The 18,390-nt window shown below is 34.9% G+C and overlaps 1 protein-coding gene across 2 annotated transcripts in view; it reads left to right on the top strand.

Annotated features, from left to right (window-relative positions):
* erbb3a (erb-b2 receptor tyrosine kinase 3a) overlaps positions 1-18,390 on the top strand; it is a 33,280-nt gene that overhangs the window by 2,391 nt on the left and 12,499 nt on the right. For both annotated transcript variants that reach the window (XM_051112689.1, XM_051112690.1), the window contains exons 2-14: positions 9,912-10,063; positions 10,540-10,726; positions 11,963-12,088; positions 13,051-13,113; positions 13,438-13,556; positions 13,664-13,805; positions 13,992-14,105; positions 15,150-15,267; positions 15,458-15,531; positions 15,615-15,705; positions 16,196-16,213; positions 16,960-17,177; positions 17,599-17,731. In XM_051112689.1, coding sequence (XP_050968646.1) covers positions 9,912-10,063; positions 10,540-10,726; positions 11,963-12,088; positions 13,051-13,113; positions 13,438-13,556; positions 13,664-13,805; positions 13,992-14,105; positions 15,150-15,267; positions 15,458-15,531; positions 15,615-15,705; positions 16,196-16,213; positions 16,960-17,177; positions 17,599-17,731 — 1,555 coding nt within the window. The remainder of the gene's footprint in view (positions 1-9,911; positions 10,064-10,539; positions 10,727-11,962; positions 12,089-13,050; positions 13,114-13,437; positions 13,557-13,663; positions 13,806-13,991; positions 14,106-15,149; positions 15,268-15,457; positions 15,532-15,614; positions 15,706-16,195; positions 16,214-16,959; positions 17,178-17,598; positions 17,732-18,390) is intronic.

The raw sequence follows: 18,390 nt of genomic DNA on the forward strand, positions 1-18,390 counted from the left end.
CCCCTAACTGTCACGGTCCCATATACAGGATGCCGCCGTTTACTTCACCATATCATAAATAAATCCTAATCTAATCATGACAAACTATTAATCAATGGAAAGGTCTAAGACTTCTAAATAGATATTTTACCACTGTTTTGTGTTAGAAATTATGTAGGAAAAGTAATAGATTAATTTATGACAAGAGTGCACCTCAAAAATCTACATCATAACAGGAGTTCTGACCTTTGTCACACTTTTTCCCTATCACGCTTTAGATATCATAAGAAATTATATATCAGTTGAAAACTTAAAAATTCTCAAAATTCATCTTTTGAAAGCCATTTTAAAATCAGACATTCCATTACCATTGAAAATGTACATTAAAACCATATTACAAAATGTTTTCGTTCATGAATTATACAAATTTAAGTTTGAATAGTGCATTTTCACGTCTATGTTCAAAATGGGAGCGACAGTTAAATGGTTAAAATTGCTTAAAAAATACATATATAATAGCAATGTGGCAATAATAATTGGTATCAAAAGCAAAGTATCAAAAGCAAGTAATGATCAAAAATTGTAAACTCAGAGTAAGGGACTAAGCATTTATTTTGAAATCGCGATGAACAGATATTGATGTATTCTCCTGTGTTTGTATAGGTTTATATATGATTTACCTTACAAATCTGATGAAATGGTGCACATAGCATTCCCAGAGGAAAATTATAACAAACCCAAACTCAAAGCAATATGCATAGATGGAATTTAAGATGCTCCACACACGTAAATGATAACTGTTTGTGTGGAGCAGCATTTACTGTGAACGGAGCCGCTCTGAGAAGCACGTAATCTACAGGCATATAAATAATTAAAATGCATATATTAAATCTGCATTGTGTAATCATAACATTTGTGAATTCACACTAGTATTATGCTTTATGATTTTTAAATAGGTTTTATATATTGTGCAACCTTAGAAAATGTTCTAACAATGCATTTTATGGATTCTCGCCCCTGGAATGCGTCACTTTCAAAATTTTCCGGTTATTCAACATGGGCAAAATGCAATCAATGATTTTTTTTTTATAATTGAGTACTCAAATTGAATCAAGGAATCATGACAGCCCCAGCTGTGAGCTTGTACTGTTATATAACATATATGAAATTACCCCATAGCAGATCTATACAGGTGGAGCTGGGGGAGGAGGAAGTTTTCTGAAGCTCGCTGCAATTGCTACAGCAACCATTAGCCAAATATTTGGCTGTTTATTCAACTAAAACGGCTGCGGTAATGATATGATTATATCAGATGAGTTAGAACAGCCTATCAGCCTGCACCATCTAGTTTCATGACATAACTTTGTTTTTCAAGCTTCAAAAAAGTTTCATAACAAGAGTCCAAATCTATATTCCAAATCTCATAAAGCATACAGAAATTTAATTTGTTATTTAGTGAAATCTTGATGGAGTATGTCCATCCCAGCTTTTTTTGGTGCATCCTTGAAAGGTTTAGGAAAAAAACAATGCCCGATTTATGAATGATTCATTCATTTGAATCAGATCTTTTTAATGAATTGGTTAGATTCTGTTCGTAATTTGCACAGATTGCACTTTATGAATTACACTGAAATGATTCTTGTTCATTGTGACTCATTGTTTTGGTCTAACAGCTCAATGGGGATGACTATAAGTGAATAACATCTGTAGCTTTGGTTTTCTTTAAAAAGCTCCTTTTGTGTTTCATGGATGAATTGTTTGGAATGACACAAGGGCTAGTAAAGATTGAAATACACTATACATACTTTAAAATCATACTTTATCATCATGGTGATTTGTAAATTGTTACAGAGAAACATTGAGCATCATGTAGTAAACAACTGCAGATCACATACTACCAGTCTTTCAGGTTGTTCTGAAAACAACAAACTCACACATAAACATGTGCCACATTGCTGGGAGTCACATGACAGATGAAATATGTGTTGTAAAATCATCTCAAAATATCAAACTTTTTTGATGTCCTCCAAATTAATTAAATGATAATGTGACACTAAAAAATCTGAGTATGTGCAACCAACACCGACTCAAAAATCTGTGCAATTGTCACATAGAAAATTCAAGCCATAAATAAAGACAGAATATTATTTTTTTATATTTTGGCTGAACAGTTTCTTTAAAGGTGACATATCATGAAAATCTGACTTTCTCTGTGTTGAAGTGCTATAATCATCTACCAACCCAGAAAATGGGAGAAAGGACAACCCAGCAACTTTGTTTTTCTAAGCCTTTTTCTGCATGCATGTGAAAAGATCAGCGTGTCAGATTTCGCTTTCCCAGTTACATTTAACAGGGATCTTATTATAATATTTCCACCCCTTAATTTGCATGTTTCCACCCATGGCAGAGTCATTTTGTTTTCTCAAGTGACAACAGTGTACCAGTTCTGACGCCATGGCAAACGTTCAAGCAAAGCATGTTAACTGTTCTGTTGTCGGCTGCACAGTTGAGCACTAAACACTATTTAGAGTCCCAGCCTCAGAGGAGACAAGAGAGCAGTGCATTTATTGATTTATGTACTGTATATTATGCTGCTGCCACACAGATCTAATATAAACATGTGATTTCTTTCCCAGCTGTTTAGCTTGTTTTTGTAACTTGTGTGTTTTTAACATAAACTTGTGTGTATTTGACAGTTTAAGCGCAATAAAACATGAAAGAGAACTAAGTTTTGTACTTACATGCCGTGTGACAGACACTTTAGAAAACCATGTATCAACAGTTTAAATTAGTATAGGTTTAAAATGCATGATAGACATGATAATCAAAACCAAACAGATTTTTTTTGGCAGAGTATATGAGAAATGTATGTAAAGCACAGCTCTATTCTGAAAAAGGGGGCAGGGAAGCAGCAGCTCATTTGCATTTAAAGAGGCATGCACAAAAACAGAGTGGTCCTGCTTCAAAATGGGCATTTTCAAAATGGTATAAATTATCCGTGGGATATTTTGAGCTGAAAGTTCACAGATACATTCTGAGGACACCTGTGACTTATATAACATCTTGTAAAAAGGTGCATATGACTTCTTTAAATGCCTTTAAGCGTTACTTCTGCTGGAATCCATATGTAAAGAAATGTATTGTCATTAATAATAACACTCATCATTTCTCTGCGAGGTTTCATGTCATATTGAACAGCGTAATGTGTTTATCTAGCTAAAGGAGTAATGGTGTAAAGTGTCTGGTGTACAGGATGTACTATATACACAATAGCTTTCATGGTGACAGATAATTTCTTTCACAATAAGCTGCTAAGATAAACATACAAAGAACCGAAACAGAACATTATAGTGAAAAGCGTGACTCTGAATGTCATATAAAGTTGGCTCAGCAAAGCATTTTTGAATGTAGAATGTATTCAGGAACACCTGTGCCAACCCATGTTTATTAGAAATCCATACGGTGCATGACTTATTTTATTAGTATGTGAATGCATAGTTTTCAAATGACCATTGCACTTGAGTCATACAGAAAGATATATGTCAAATGTCCTGTGAAGATTACGGCAGTTGTCGACCTTTTTACATTTTTGTGAAGTGTTCTGAGTGGATTTGAAGACGTCAGTATGAGTAGTACAGTGTGTGTTGAAGGCTCCCACACGCATACTCAAGGCATACTCCTTCGGAAGTGTTGAATAGATTCACAAGCGCACTGTGTGTAGCCTCTCTGTTTCTGCTGTCGCCTCCACATTCATTGCACATTCATTTATGGAAATACTCAGATTTGAGCTCTGCCAAACTCTTGGTTTACGTCAAAGGATCATTTGAGTGAACAGTGAACATTTAGGCCCAAGTCTTGAAAAAATAAAAACCTTTAATCTTCTATGGAACCTATTGAATAAGATATTAAATACTGTAGATGCCACAGTAGCAAAACACTTCATCTTTCACTTAATCATTTTGGTGATTAAAAAGTAAGCAACACCAGGAAGTATTGTCCTTTACTATTTACTACAGTCATTTACTGTGTCTTTTGTGTGAGTAATGCGGCATCCCGGATTGCATGCACACATACTCACATACACAGACATGTGTCTGATAAATCCAGATAAGTAATTTTTTGCCTGGGGAACAGGAGTAACCTGTAACTTTAAGTGGCTTTTAGGTGCAAAACAAAGTCATTAAGCTAGGCATGGTTTCTGTGTGTGTGCATGCCTATGTGTTGTGTGTTAGCTGACCCTTTAATGACAATAAATTATTAAGACATTAATGTGTAGGTTTATGTGTATTCATGCTCGTGAGAACCAATCAGGCAGGTTTGGCTAATCTCGTTGTGACCGTGGCCAAGTTTCTGTTTACCAGACAGCTAAGCCTTGTCTGTTGTGTGCGGATTTAGACCTCCCCTGGCTTTTGTTTTTCGTACCTGTGATGTGAACCTGTTAGTTGAAGCTACTGTGTGTCTTTTGTGAGCGTTTGGCGGGTTCCTACACTTGTTTTCGCGCTCTGGTTGAATGGGTGCTTTGTATCATTGTCTGTACACTTGAGTGCACAGACTGAGGGCCGTTCACATCAACACGTTCATGCGTTTAAAGTGTGAACTAACTTTTTTAAAATGGGATAGACTTTTTAAAGAGATAGTTCACCCAAAAATTAACATTTACTCACTCATTTACTCAGCCTCATGTCATTCCAAATATGTGACTGACTTTGTTTTATTGAGCATAAAAGATATTTTGAAAGAGTCAGTGGTGACCAAAAACTTAACCCACTTTTTTCAGACAAAATATCTTTGTGTGTTCAGCAGAAGAACTAAATTCATACAGGTTTTGAACAACTTGAGGGTGAGAATTTATTTGGGGGTGAACTATCCCCTTAATTCTCTTTTAACGCATCTTAAAGGAGAACTCCACTTCCAGAACAACAATTCACAAATAATTTACTCACCCTCTTGTCATCCAAGATGTTCATGTCTTTCTGTCTTCAGTTGTGAAGAAATTATGGTTTTTGAGGAAAGCATTTCAGGATTTTCCTCCACGTAATGGTCTTTATTGGTGCCCCGATTTTGAACTTCCAAAATGTAGTTTAAATGCAGCTTCGAAGGGCTCTAAATGATCCCAGCGAGGAAGAAGGGTCTTATCCAGCGAAAAGATCGGTCATTTTTTTCGGAAAATAAAAATTTGTATACTCTACCTTTTTTAGCACACAGACGATGAACTTAGATGTGATTCGTAGTAGTGATGGGAAGTTCGGATCATTTTACGGACTCAGACCTTTGAGTCTTGTTCAGCAAAATGAACAAATCTTTTTTTGTGTCATTTCATTCATTTTAGCAAAATATAATTAAAATGTTACGTGTTACTTCCCTAACACATCTACTGTTTACACAAACGTTGATTACACTACAAACTAAAAAAAACTATAATGCTATAAGAAACAGAAAAGATTAATTCATTGTTTACCTGGGTCTTTAGTCTATGATTAGCTCACCTCACCTCTTATCTGACAAGTTTTTGGGTTTGAGTTGTTCGTTCATCACGTGACAGCCCCGTTCAAAATCGGGGCACCAATAAAGTCGCAGAAAAATTCTGAGATGTTTTCCTCAAAAACCATAATTTCTTTACGACTGAAGACAGAAAGACATAAACATCTTGGATGACAAGGGGGTGAGTAAATTATTTGTAAATTGTTGTTCTGGAAGTGGACTTCTCCTTTAAAGACTCATGAGGTGCAACATCAAAGACATGCATTTTAATCATATTTACAAAAACATGTTCTGTCACTATGATAGAGAGCCTTGTGAAAAAAGTATACTCATGAAATCTGTTTTACCAAAATAAGAGGGATGATACAAAATGCATGTTATTGTTTATTTAGTACTGACCTGAATAAGATATTTCACATAAAACATGTTTACATATAGTCCACATGAGAAAATAATAGTTGAATTTATAAAAACGACCCTGTTCAAAAGTTTACATACACTAGATTCTTAATACTGTTGTTACCTGAATGATCCACAGCAGTGTTTTTTTGTTTAGTGATAGGTGTTCATGAGTCCCTTGTTTGTCCTGAACAGTTAAATTGCCCTTTGTTCTTCAGAAAAATCCTTCAGGTCCCACAAATTCTTTGGTTTTTCAGCATTTTTGTGTATTTGAACCCTTTCCAACAATGACTGTGTGATTTTGAGATCCATCTTTTCACACTGAGGACAACTGAGGGACTCATATGCAACTATTACAGAAGGTTCAAACACTCACTGATGCTTCAGAAAGAAAACACGATGCTTTAAGAGCCGGGGGGTTAAAACTATTTAAATTTGAAGATCAGGTTAAATGAAACATATTTTGTCTTCTGGGAAACATGTAACTATCTTCTGTAGCCTCTGAAGGGCAGTACTAAATGGACGAAACATGATATTTATGCAAAATAAGACAAATTTTAGTGCATGGTTTTTCCTTCTGGAGCATCAGTGAGTGTTTGAACTTTTATGTGAAATATCTTATTCAGGTCAGTACTAAATAAACATGCATTTTGTATAATCCCTTTTATTTTGGTTAAATAATTAATGATTCTGAAAGGAGGATGTAAACTTTTGACCTCAACTGTATTTATAAATATATATATGAAATATGGTTACTGACAAGTGCACTGGCAAGCTTTTATGGTTATCTAGTAGTACTTTGAATGCACTTTATTATGTTAGTCAAAATAAGTGTACTTCCTTGCATGCTAAAAGTTTATTACAACATAATAATTTAAAATGTACTAGTAAAATGTTTAGTTTCATTTTAAAAGTGTACTTAAGTATGCTAAGAAACATACTGTACACTCTAAGAAAAGTTTGTAACAATACGGCCCAATCTATTGTGTTAATGGCCTAGGTGTTTTACCTTGTGTTGTGTTTTAGGGAAATGTTTTAGGAAAATGTCTGTAAATTTGACAAGAAATGTATGGAAATATTCTGCGAGTACATTAGCAGTTTGTCTGTGGATTTTTTGACAGTGTAGTGCGTACTTTAAACTTAAGTGTCATTTTATTTGATTATTTTTATGTTTTCTGCAAGTATAGCTTTTCAAATCAAATGCTTTTAATACTTGAAGTACACTACAAGTGCACATTCAGAACAATTGTGCAGACTTCTTTTTCACAAGGGGAGTTAAATGATTCTTGACTTGCGGTTGTTTGTTTTAAGGCTCCAGTTCTTAGGAACATTACAGGTGGACTGCAGTGTTGCTGCCTTCATTTAATGGCTTCTGTGAACTTAAACCTACAGGACAACTGCAGTGCTCAGAGGTTGCTATTTCATAACACGAGCTGGCAGTTATGTTTCAAGCAGCAACTTTTTAAGTTTCTCAGATCAAACGTCTCACAGTAGTCTAAATTTAATAAATGAGGCATGTGCTGACATACAGCAGTTAAATGAAGTCAAATGAATGTGAATATAGCTCAGATGTTACTGTATGTTAGACATTTGATTGCAGACTTTGTGTGTTGGTAGATATGAGCTTAGTGTGATTACTGGGGTCTTTTTCCTCAAGAGAATAATCTGAGGAGGCAAAAGTTCAACGTTTTACCTTTAAAACACAAACTTCTGGTTTAACTGATGGTTTGAAGCCTTTTCTGACATTACTGGCCTTACCTGTCCCATTGTAGGCCATAACACCTTAAAGTTCAACTCCAGATCTTATCAGTTCAAGTTCTCAGTACACGTATCTTTTGTATGGGAACTGTATGTGTTAAAAGCAAGACTGTATTTGCTTAGCATGTGTTTTGTACCAAGGGGAAATAGAATTTATGAAAACATACCAATTCCAGTATCTCGCTGTTCTGTGATTCAGGGTTATTGTAGTTAACTAAAACTAAAAATAACACTTAAAAAAACAAATAACACAAGATATAATATAATATATAACAAAACTTAACATTACTTTATTTAATTTCTTTTTCAGTTAGTTTTACTTAAATAAAACTATACAAAAACAGACAACAAAATTAATAAAACACTAAAATTAAAGTGAAAATATAAAATAAAATCCTAATCTAGTTCAAAAACTATAAACTTACAATATATAAAAAAATAATACATAATCTGTGTTTGCACTGTGTCTGTGTTGAGCCTTCTCTGCGTTTACCAAAGGAGAAGTTTGATAAGAGCTAAAAGGTTTCTAAACACAGCCTGGACCTTTAAGAATGATTTCTGAAAAGCATATCAACACAACGTCTGATCGACACACCACACCTGTGTGGCTGGACCGAACACCTGTTTGTCTTTCGCAAGAGACTTTTAGACCCATTTGTTGGACTCTGTAATGCTGTTAAGAGTTTACAATATGCGTGTGTTATCAGCAAGCGTCTGTGCTTTTCAGTACATTGCTTTATTAACGAGAACAGAATCACTTCTATACACTTACCATTATGGATGCGTGCTCTGCAATCTCATATGCTCTATTTAACCTGCATTCTGATCCTAATGGGTCGTAAATGCATGGACCATATTCTCAGAAGAACTCTTCTTTGAGTCTTAATCTGTAAAGGCTCCTGAGGGCATTTCTGAGTACCTATAAGTATTAATGAGAACGTTTTTTCCTAGACACCCACCCTGATGGCTTGTTTTGACCATGGCAGATTTGAACCAAGGGCAAAATTTGAAATGCAAAACAGTTTTACCTCAAACTCCCTCAGTCGTGTTTTACCTTTTAGCTTGCCTTCCTGATATCACTATATGAACAACAATGCAATAAAAACAACAGCTGATCATCAGCTGATACTCATTTTGAGATTTCTTTTGCATCAAATAGGACATAATATGAAAATCATTTAACCATTATTGTAAATAATGATCCCTGGCAAGTTATTTTTGTGATAATATACAGTTTCTGGTTATTATCATAGTAATTGCAAAGCTTCTTACTACATAAATACATAAATGGCCATGAAATATTACATATTAGCTGAGATCATACAATTATTACACTAATTACAAGGCTTCTTGCCACATTAATGTATAAATGGGCATGAAATGAGCATTAATACAGTCAGTACCAGTCAGTTTTTGAACAGTAAGATATTTAATGTTTTTAAAGAAGTCTCTTTTGCTCATCAAGCCGTCTTTTATGTAAAGCCTTCTTTACAAAACAGTTATTTTAAATAGTAAAACTTCAAAATTGTACTGTTTTTGCTGTACTTTGGGTAAAAAAAAAGTGAGTTCTTTAAAAAACTTGAAAAATCTTTTGACTGGTATTGCAAAAGGGCATTTTTTACATTAAATAGGGCATAATGTGCATTCAGTCTGTAAATAATGACCCTGTTTTGAATTATTTGTGCTAATGCACAATCGCTGGTCATTATCCCACTAATTACAAGGTTTTAACCATATAAATATATAAATAGAGATGAAGTATTAAATATTATCATAGAACACCGAGTAATATGATAGATATTATGTACTGTAGCAGTTATCATACAAACATTTTTGAACATACATATTTCTTTTCAGTAGAAATGTATTATATACACTACTGTTCAAACAGTATTTCATTCAGGAAAGGTTGCATTAAATTGATGAAAGGTGATTGCAAAGACATTTATATTGTTAAAAAAGTTAAATATTGTTGAATGATATATCATGGATTCCAAAAAAATATTTCATGAGCAGCAAATCAGCTTATTAGAGTGATTTCTAAAGGATCATGTGACACTGTAGACTAGAGTAATGATGCTGAAAATTCAGCTTTGCATCACAGAAATAAATTACATTTTAAAATACATTAAAATACAAAACAGTTGTTTCAAATTGTAATAATTTTTCACAATTTAACTATATTCTTGATCAAATAAACGCAGCTTTGGTAAGCATAAGAGCATCTTTTCACAACTTTAAAAATTCCTTTAAAAAATTTTGCTACAATAAATTTATTCTTTCTCTCTTTACAGTATGTACAGGCACGCAGAACTCACTGAGTGTGACAGGAAGCTCTGAGGTCCAGTACAAGCTCATGAAGGAGATGTACACGGGCTGCAAGATTGTCATAGGAAACCTGGAGATCACACAGATGGAGCACAACCGCGATTTCTCATTCCTACAGGTGAGGAACACAACGACGTTTGTAGGATTTAAAGGCATAGTTCACTCAAAAATGAAAATTCTGTCATTACTTACCCTCATGTCATTCCAAAAAGTATTTTCACAGCTTCGTAAAATTATAGTCGAACCACTGATGTCACATGGACTATTTTAACGATGTCCTTACTATGTTTCTGGGCCTGGGAACATTTCAGTTGCATTGCTGTCTATGAAGAGTCAGAAAGCTCTCAGATTTCATCAAAAATATCTTAATTTGTGTTCGGAAGATGAACAAAGGTCTCACGGGTTTGGAACGACATGAGAGTGTGTAATTAATAACAGACTCTTCATTTTCGGGTGAACTAACTCTTTGAAGGATGCAAAGACCAGGCCACAAGTGTGCATGAGCTCACAGCAGTCCAATCAGATTCATCTTGTGTGGGCTCATGTCTGAATCTGTTTCATTTTATGAATGTGTAACCCAACCCCTCTTCACAGTCTATCCGTGAGGTAACGGGCTACATCCTCATCGCCATAAACCAGTTCAGACGTCTACCGCTCGAACAGCTGCGAGTCATCCGAGGGACGTCTCTATACGAAGACCGCTTCGCTCTTGCCATCCTCGTCAACTATCAGAAGGACGGAGTGTACGGACTAAAGGAGCTGGGTCTCACACATTTGACAGGTGCGCTCACACATACGTGACAGGTGACACATTCTCACCCACAGAAACACGTTCCGTCAAAACGCCCACGCGGTTTCCATGACAACAAGACTCTCTGGAGGGTGCGGTGTGGAAGAGTGAGTCAACGGACAGAAAGATTTATGTGTGTGTGTGTGTGGTTTATTAAAAGAATTCAACCACAAATGAGCATTATCTCATCATAAACCCAAACTTGGACCGACGCATGTCTGTGACTGCCTTATAGCTTGAAGAAAAATCCTGTATTATATTGTTCCTCATGATAAATTCCAGGAGATTGACGTTAGATGCTACAGTTAGGCACGAACATGTCCCGACCTGCTTCGGCAAACACGACACATCTAATGTGAAATACAATCCGTGCAGTTTTTTCTTTCCATTGTGTGCCTCCGAGTGTGTGAATCAATGAACATGTGTGTCATTTTTTCCGCTGCCCTTCCTGTAACCTCTTATTAAGTCCATTGTGACTCAATGTGAGGAATCAATATGAAAGTTACGTATTTTAAAATCTAAACACAGTACTTACTGTTTCTTTATTAGTAATGTGTGATTATGATGATCTCTTAGCATTAATATTGGCATTTATGCTATGAACTCAAACCCTTACAGTCACCTAACAAAACCATAGCAAACATTCACAACATCCTTGTATTGTGGCATCACTGCTTTTTTCACAAATAACACCCTGATTTGAGCCTTCTGTAATAGTTGCATATGAGTCCCTCAGTTGTCCTCAGTGTGAAAAGATAGATCTCAAAATCATATAGTGATTGCTGGAAAAGGTTAAAATACACAAGAATGCTGAAAAAAAAACAAATTTGTGGGACCTGAAGGATTTTTCTGAAGAACACTGGGGCAGTTTAACTGTTCAGGACAAACAAGGGACTCATGAACAACTAAAAAAAATAACAACACAATATTAAGAATCAAGTGTATGTAAACTTTTGAACAGGGTCATTTTTATAAATTCAACTGTGCGAACAACTTTTATGTGAAATATTTTATTCAGGTCAGTACTAAATAAAAAATAACATGCATTTTGTATGATCCTCCTATTTTGGTAAAGTAATTAACATTTTGCAGATTCTGCAAGGTGTATGTAAACTTTTGACCTCAACTGTATATATAATTTTCTTTTTTCCGAGAGTTTCGAGCTACATATTAGCATTCTGTCTTTGATCTTATCTTAATATTTTTCATATTTATCATGATCTGCAGAGATCCTGGAAGGTGGAGTGCAGATCATCCAGAATAAATTCTTAAGCTATGCGCCGCAGATAAACTGGTTAGACATTGTGAAGGACAGTGGGGCAGAAATCATCATCGAAGACAACGGACCAGAACGTAAGGATACATAAAACATTACAATATACATATATAATATACACTAATATACTGTTCAAAAGTTTGGGATTGGTATCTTTTTACTAATTGGATTTTTTATGTTTTTGAAAGAAGTCTCTTATGCTCACCAAGGCTGCTTTTTAATAAAAAGACAGTAAAAACAATAATATTGTGAAAAAAGTGAATTTAAAACAGCTGTTTTTCTATTTGAATAAATTTTAAAATGTAACTTATTCCTGTGATGCAAAGCTGAATTTTCAGCATCATTACTCCAGTCTTTAGCATCATATGATCCTTCAGAAATCCTTCAAGAAATATTTCTTATTATTATCAATATTGAAAATGTGTGTTTGCTTAAGATGAAAAGAACAGGACCAATTTGAAATACAAATCTTTTGTAACATTATAAATGTTTTACTGTCACTTTTAATCAATTTAGTGCAGCCTTGCTAAATAAAAGTATTCATTTTATTGATTTTAATAAATAAATATTATCAGAGGTTCAGATTTTGTCTTTTTTATAACTCAGGAGGCTTAAAGGAGTTCACTGTTTTATATGTGACCCTGGACCACAAATCAAGGGACAAATAAGGGTCAATTTTATTAAATTGAGATTTACACATCATCTGAAAGCTAAATAAATAAGCCTTCCATTGATGTATGGTTTGTTAGGACACAATATTTGGCCGAGAATCTGAATCTGGAAGAAAATAGGAAGTAGGAAATTCACAAAATATCTTCATAGAACATGATCTTTACTTAATGATCTTTACTAACTGATTTCTGGCATAAAAGAAAAATCGATTGACTATTGCTACAAATATACCTCTGCTACTTATGACTGGTTTTGTGGTCCAGGGTCACATATATGTAGTTGAAGATTTATTTATGATATTAATTTTGAATTACTTTGGCTGATGATTTTGTACAAATTTACACATTATAATGCATTTTCTGTTTAGTTCCCTGTCATGAGTCTTGTGGGGGCCGGTGTTGGGGTTCAGGAAATGACTCGTGTCAAATCCGTAAGTGTTTGGAAACTCAGAGCACACACACACACACACACGCACACACACACACACACACACTGGTTTTCATGTTTTATGGGGACATTCCATAGACATAATGGTTTTTATACTGTACAAACTGTATTTTCTATTGCCTTACCTTAAACCTACCCCTTACACAAAACTTTCTGCTATTTCATATTTTCAAAACACTTTATTCTATATGATTTTTAAGCTGTTTTCCTCATAGGGACCAAAAAAATGTCCTCACAAGGTCAAAATTTGCTCGCCATAATATAGTGAATGTTAGGTACACTCACTGTGTTTCTCTTCCGTTCTCAGTGACTAAGACAGTGTGCGCACCGCAGTGCAACGGCCGCTGTTTTGGCCGCAGTCCGAGCGAGTGCTGTCACATCGAGTGTGCCGGAGGCTGCACCGGGCCGCTCGACACCAACTGCTTTGTATGTTCAACAAACTCACACCAGTTCTTGAACATGTGTTGCTCTAACATGCCAGATACATGCATCAAGACTTGCTTGCTTTGACTCAGGTGTCTATTTGTTCACAGGCCTGCAGAAATTTTAACAACTCAGGGTCATGTGTGCCACAGTGTCCACAAGCTCTCATCTATAACAAAGTGACGTTCAAATTGGAACCGAATCCTAATGCAAAATACCAGTATGGCACGATGTGTGTATCACATTGCCCTAGTAAGTAATACCTTGTGTTACATGGAGTATATTTACCTGTAGCATAGCATTATCAGTTATAATGTCAAAAGTGAATATCCCATTCTCCCGACGGGACCTAAATAGGGTTTTTGACGAATTTATGGTTAATTTAAGAGTTTGACATCCTGCCTTTGTACTTACTTGCTCTGTTCTCTTGTACTTCAGCTAACTTTGTTGTAGATGGCAGTTCGTGTGTTAGCAGCTGTCCAGCAGACAAGATGGAGATGGATAAAAAAGGGGTGAAAAGATGTGAGCCATGTGTCGGTCTCTGTCCGAAAGGTAACATGCACACTTTGTTTATCTAAATGGGTGCATACCATAGACTTCTGTTGTTTTTACACTACTAATCAAATGTCTGGCATAGTTATGATTTTTAATGTTTTTAAAATTTGCAAGGCTGCATTTATTTAATCAAAAATACAGTAAAATAGAAATATTATTACAATTTAAAATAGCTGTTTTAAATTTAGTTTTAATATTAAATGTATTCCTGTGATGCAAAGCTACATTTTCAGCATCATTATTTCAGTATGTATCACATTAAATGTATCAGTTTCCACAAAAAGTATTAAGCAGAAAAAAACACTTTCAACAACGGTAGTAATAAGAAGCATTATTAATAATTGAGCACCATTAATAATGCTTAACAACTGAGCAGCAATTTAGTGTTTAAGAATGATTTCTGAAGGATCATGTGATACTGAAGACTGGAGTAATGATGCTGAAAATTCAGATTTGATCACAGTAATAAATAACATTTTAAAAAAATATATGAAAACAGAAAAAGGTCCTTTTAAATTGTAATAATTCTTCCACAATATAATGGTTTTCACAGTAGTTTTGATAAAATAAATGCCACCTTGGTGAGCATAAGACACTTCATTTAAAAGCATTAACAAATGGCAATTATTTGAAACTTTTTACCAGTAGTGTATGTAAAGCAAATCAAAATTGCTACCTACTAGCTCCAAAAAGAAAACTTTTTACATTTTTAGGGGGAAAAAAACATACTTTTCAAGAAAAAAAAAATTACTGACTGATTTACAGATTTTCCTGAATGTAATACTTGTAATACCATTGTCTATATTTACTGTTGTCTTTTTCTTAGTCTTTCTGAATAGCCACTATATGTGTCATTGTTTAATTTTTAACCATTGCCACACAATATGCTAAAAAAGTACAATAAATTTGTCTTTGCCCTTTTGACCTTTGATTTATGCCACTCCTTTATGTCTCAAAAGATTAGTGTCTCCTTCATGACCAATTTTGTGCATTCTTAAGCATAATCGTGATCTCTCTGTTTTTTTTTTTCTCTTTGTGCAGCATGTGTTGGCACTGGTACACCTTCCAGACAGACTGTAGACTCGCAGAACATCGACAGCTTCATAAACTGCACCAAGATTCAGGGCAGCCTGCATTTCCTTGTAACTGGAATTAGAGGGTGAGATTTAAGATCACCGGCATTTGAGACAAAATGACAAACATGAATACCCCTCTTGGACAAATTAAACTAGTACAAGCGTGAAAGGTGTTAAAAAAAGTCCACTTGGCCAAAAGTGACCCAAATATTTGCATTATGTGTCACTTACTGTTCAGAAAGTGACCTTTTTGTGTCTTTCTGTCCTGCACAGAGACAGCTACAATAATATTAGTGCTCTTGATCCAAAGAAACTGAAGATCTTTAACACTGTCAGAGAGATCACAGGTGTGTGCTTTGTGTGTATCTTTACTATTTCTTCCATTCGCTCTCTATACACCATGTAACTCAGCCTTTTGTCCACTTGATAGATATTCTGAGTATTCAGTCTTGGCCTAAAGAGCTGGAAGATCTTTCTGTCTTCTCAAATCTTGCAACAATACAGGGAAGATCTCTGTACAGGTGAGCATACCGCCCATCCTTTGTTTGTTAGTCACTGACCTTATCTCCTGATTTCTTAATGCTTAAATGCATCAGGGTGAATAAAGCATTCATGTTATTAGCACTGTTTGTGCTACGGACATGAATGATAGTTTCAATCATCCAACCTAATGTGAGGAGTGGTGCTATTGCTTTTCAAAGCAGTTGGATTTACCTAGTTGCAAATTAAACACTTAAAAAAAAATCCCTTACTTAAACTTAAGGTGGGACCATATGTACAGTAGTGTAGAGATCAGAGAAAGAAAACCTTAAGTTCAAGGTTTTCTTCCCTTTTTTTTTTTTTTTTTTTTGTATGGACAATCATAATTCAGTTACAAAATTTCTTTGGAAAAGTTTTTTTTTTTTTTTTTAAGTAATTATTATAATACTAATATCATTTTTGCCTGACATTTCTAAAAGTTGTGTGACATTCATTATTCATTTTCATACTGGTTTCTTGTTCTCTCCTCAGAGGAATAAGCACTAAGAGGTAGGATTGTGTGTTCAGCTTTTAGCTTGTACTGCTTTTTCTCTCTCTGTGTTTAATTGTTCTATATATTCCTAAATAAATCATTAAAATCTCATATTTTGCATTAGTTATAAGTGCTTTACAATAAGCTTGGTGGTGTGGTATTTCCAAGCTTCAGATTGGTGGTTGGGAATCTTGCACGGAAACATTTCTGTCGATCATTAAAAAGTTAATTTACAATAATGATTTTGCCTGATGATCATGAATGAGGCTCTTGAGATGTTATTTGAATTAGTTGTATAGAGTCTTAATGAAAGTACATGGCAGCAGTATTGGTGATTTATCTTGTTTTGGATTTTGCAAAGATTTGGATTGGGATTTCAAGAGTCTTAAAGTCAACATGAAATGGGTGTTCACAGTAACATTAAGTTCCTTATCTGACATACACTACTATTCAAACATTTGGAGTTAATATGGTTTTTCTTTAGTACTTTTACTCAGCAAGGATGCATTAAATCAGTTTTTTTAATTAATGCAGCCTGGGTGGAATTAGATACTTCAAAAAAAACAAAAAAACAACCACAGACCTGAATAAACTGAATTCGTTAACTGATGTATTTCTAAATGAGACAAATTAAGTAGTTTATCTTTAGAATCACATGCACTGATAAAATAGTGCTCAGTTCATTTCACGTTGACTTTAAGAACCATGTAATTTAATTTGTCTTTTATTTTTCAAATGACCTATTCCACATGTTCTCTCTCAGGGGTTACGCTCTTTTGGTGATGAAGATTCCTTCACTGAAGTCCCTGGGTCTTCGCTCACTAAAACGGATTGGTGACGGAGGCATCTACATCACAGGAAACAAGCAGCTCTGTTATCACCACACTGTGAACTGGACACGTCTGTTTGGGAGCGGCCCTCGGGCCCAGCGCCGCCAGAAACCCCTCGACATCAAAGACAACCACCCACAAGAGCAATGCAGTGAGTACATATGTATTAAAACTGACTACTTCTGAACAACTAGTTAGTCATTAGGGCAATGGTTTTAAAGGGATAGTTCAGCCAAAAATGAAAATTCTGTCATTCTTTACTCACCCTCTTGTAATTCCAAACATGTAGGATGTTCTTTCTTCTGTAGAACACAAAAGAAGATATTTTGAAGAATGTTGGTAACAAAACAGGTTTCAGCACAAAAAAGTGGGTGACTTACAATAGAAGTCAGTGAGAAGTGTAACTGTTTGATGAGCTCCAGAATATCAAATTTTCATTTTGGGTGCGCTGTCCCTTTAATTCTGATAGTGGCATGAATTTAAAACATTCTAAAAATATTTGGGATAAAAACAAATTGTTATTCATTATTGCCAATTAACAATATATTCATAGTTTCTGTGTGTTTTTACAGTTGAGGAAGGGCATGTGTGTGATCCCCTGTGCTCATCTGAGGGATGCTGGGGTCCAGGACCCGATCAGTGTGTGTCTTGCAAGAACTACAGCAGAGGAGGAACATGTGTACCACAATGCAACTTCCTGTCAGGGTCAGTATAGGACAATGGCTGTGTCTCATTCTGTTTTCTAGTTCCAATTTTTTTTTTTTTTTTTTTTTTACATGCATCTTTTTTTTTTACATCCATCATACATGCATTGTAGTAGTTAAAGTGTATGAAATATGTGTTTGTAACTAGAGCGTAAGTTGAATGTGTAAATTTAATGTGATTAATTATGGAAAAAATAACGTTAAAAGGCAATTAGTAGTAGTAGAAAATGTGTGTGTGTTTATACCTCTTACTGTTGTCCGTCATGAATAAATCTGCGTTTTTTAAAGGAGAAGTTCACTTCCAGAATTTTCTGATAATTTACTCATCACCCTCATGTCATCCGAAATGTTCATGTTTTTGTTTCTTCAGTCAAAAAGAAATTAAAACATTCCAGGATTTTTCTCTGTGTAGTGGACTTTAATGGGAGCCCAACAGGTTGAAGATTCAAATTGCATGATCCTAGCTGAGGAATAAGGGTCTTATCTAGCAAAACGATCTGTCATTTTCTTAAAAAAAGAAAAATTTCTATACTTTTTAACCACAAATGCTCGTCTTGCACTAGGTCTGCGATATGCATGCATGTCTTTACGTATTGCATAATCATGTTGGAAAAGTTACATGCAGTGCATGTGTACTTCCTCTGTGTATAAATTAGAATT

This window comes from Labeo rohita, chromosome 6 (assembly GCF_022985175.1).
Source record: "Labeo rohita strain BAU-BD-2019 chromosome 6, IGBB_LRoh.1.0, whole genome shotgun sequence".
Taxonomy (NCBI): Eukaryota; Metazoa; Chordata; class Actinopteri; order Cypriniformes; family Cyprinidae; genus Labeo; species Labeo rohita.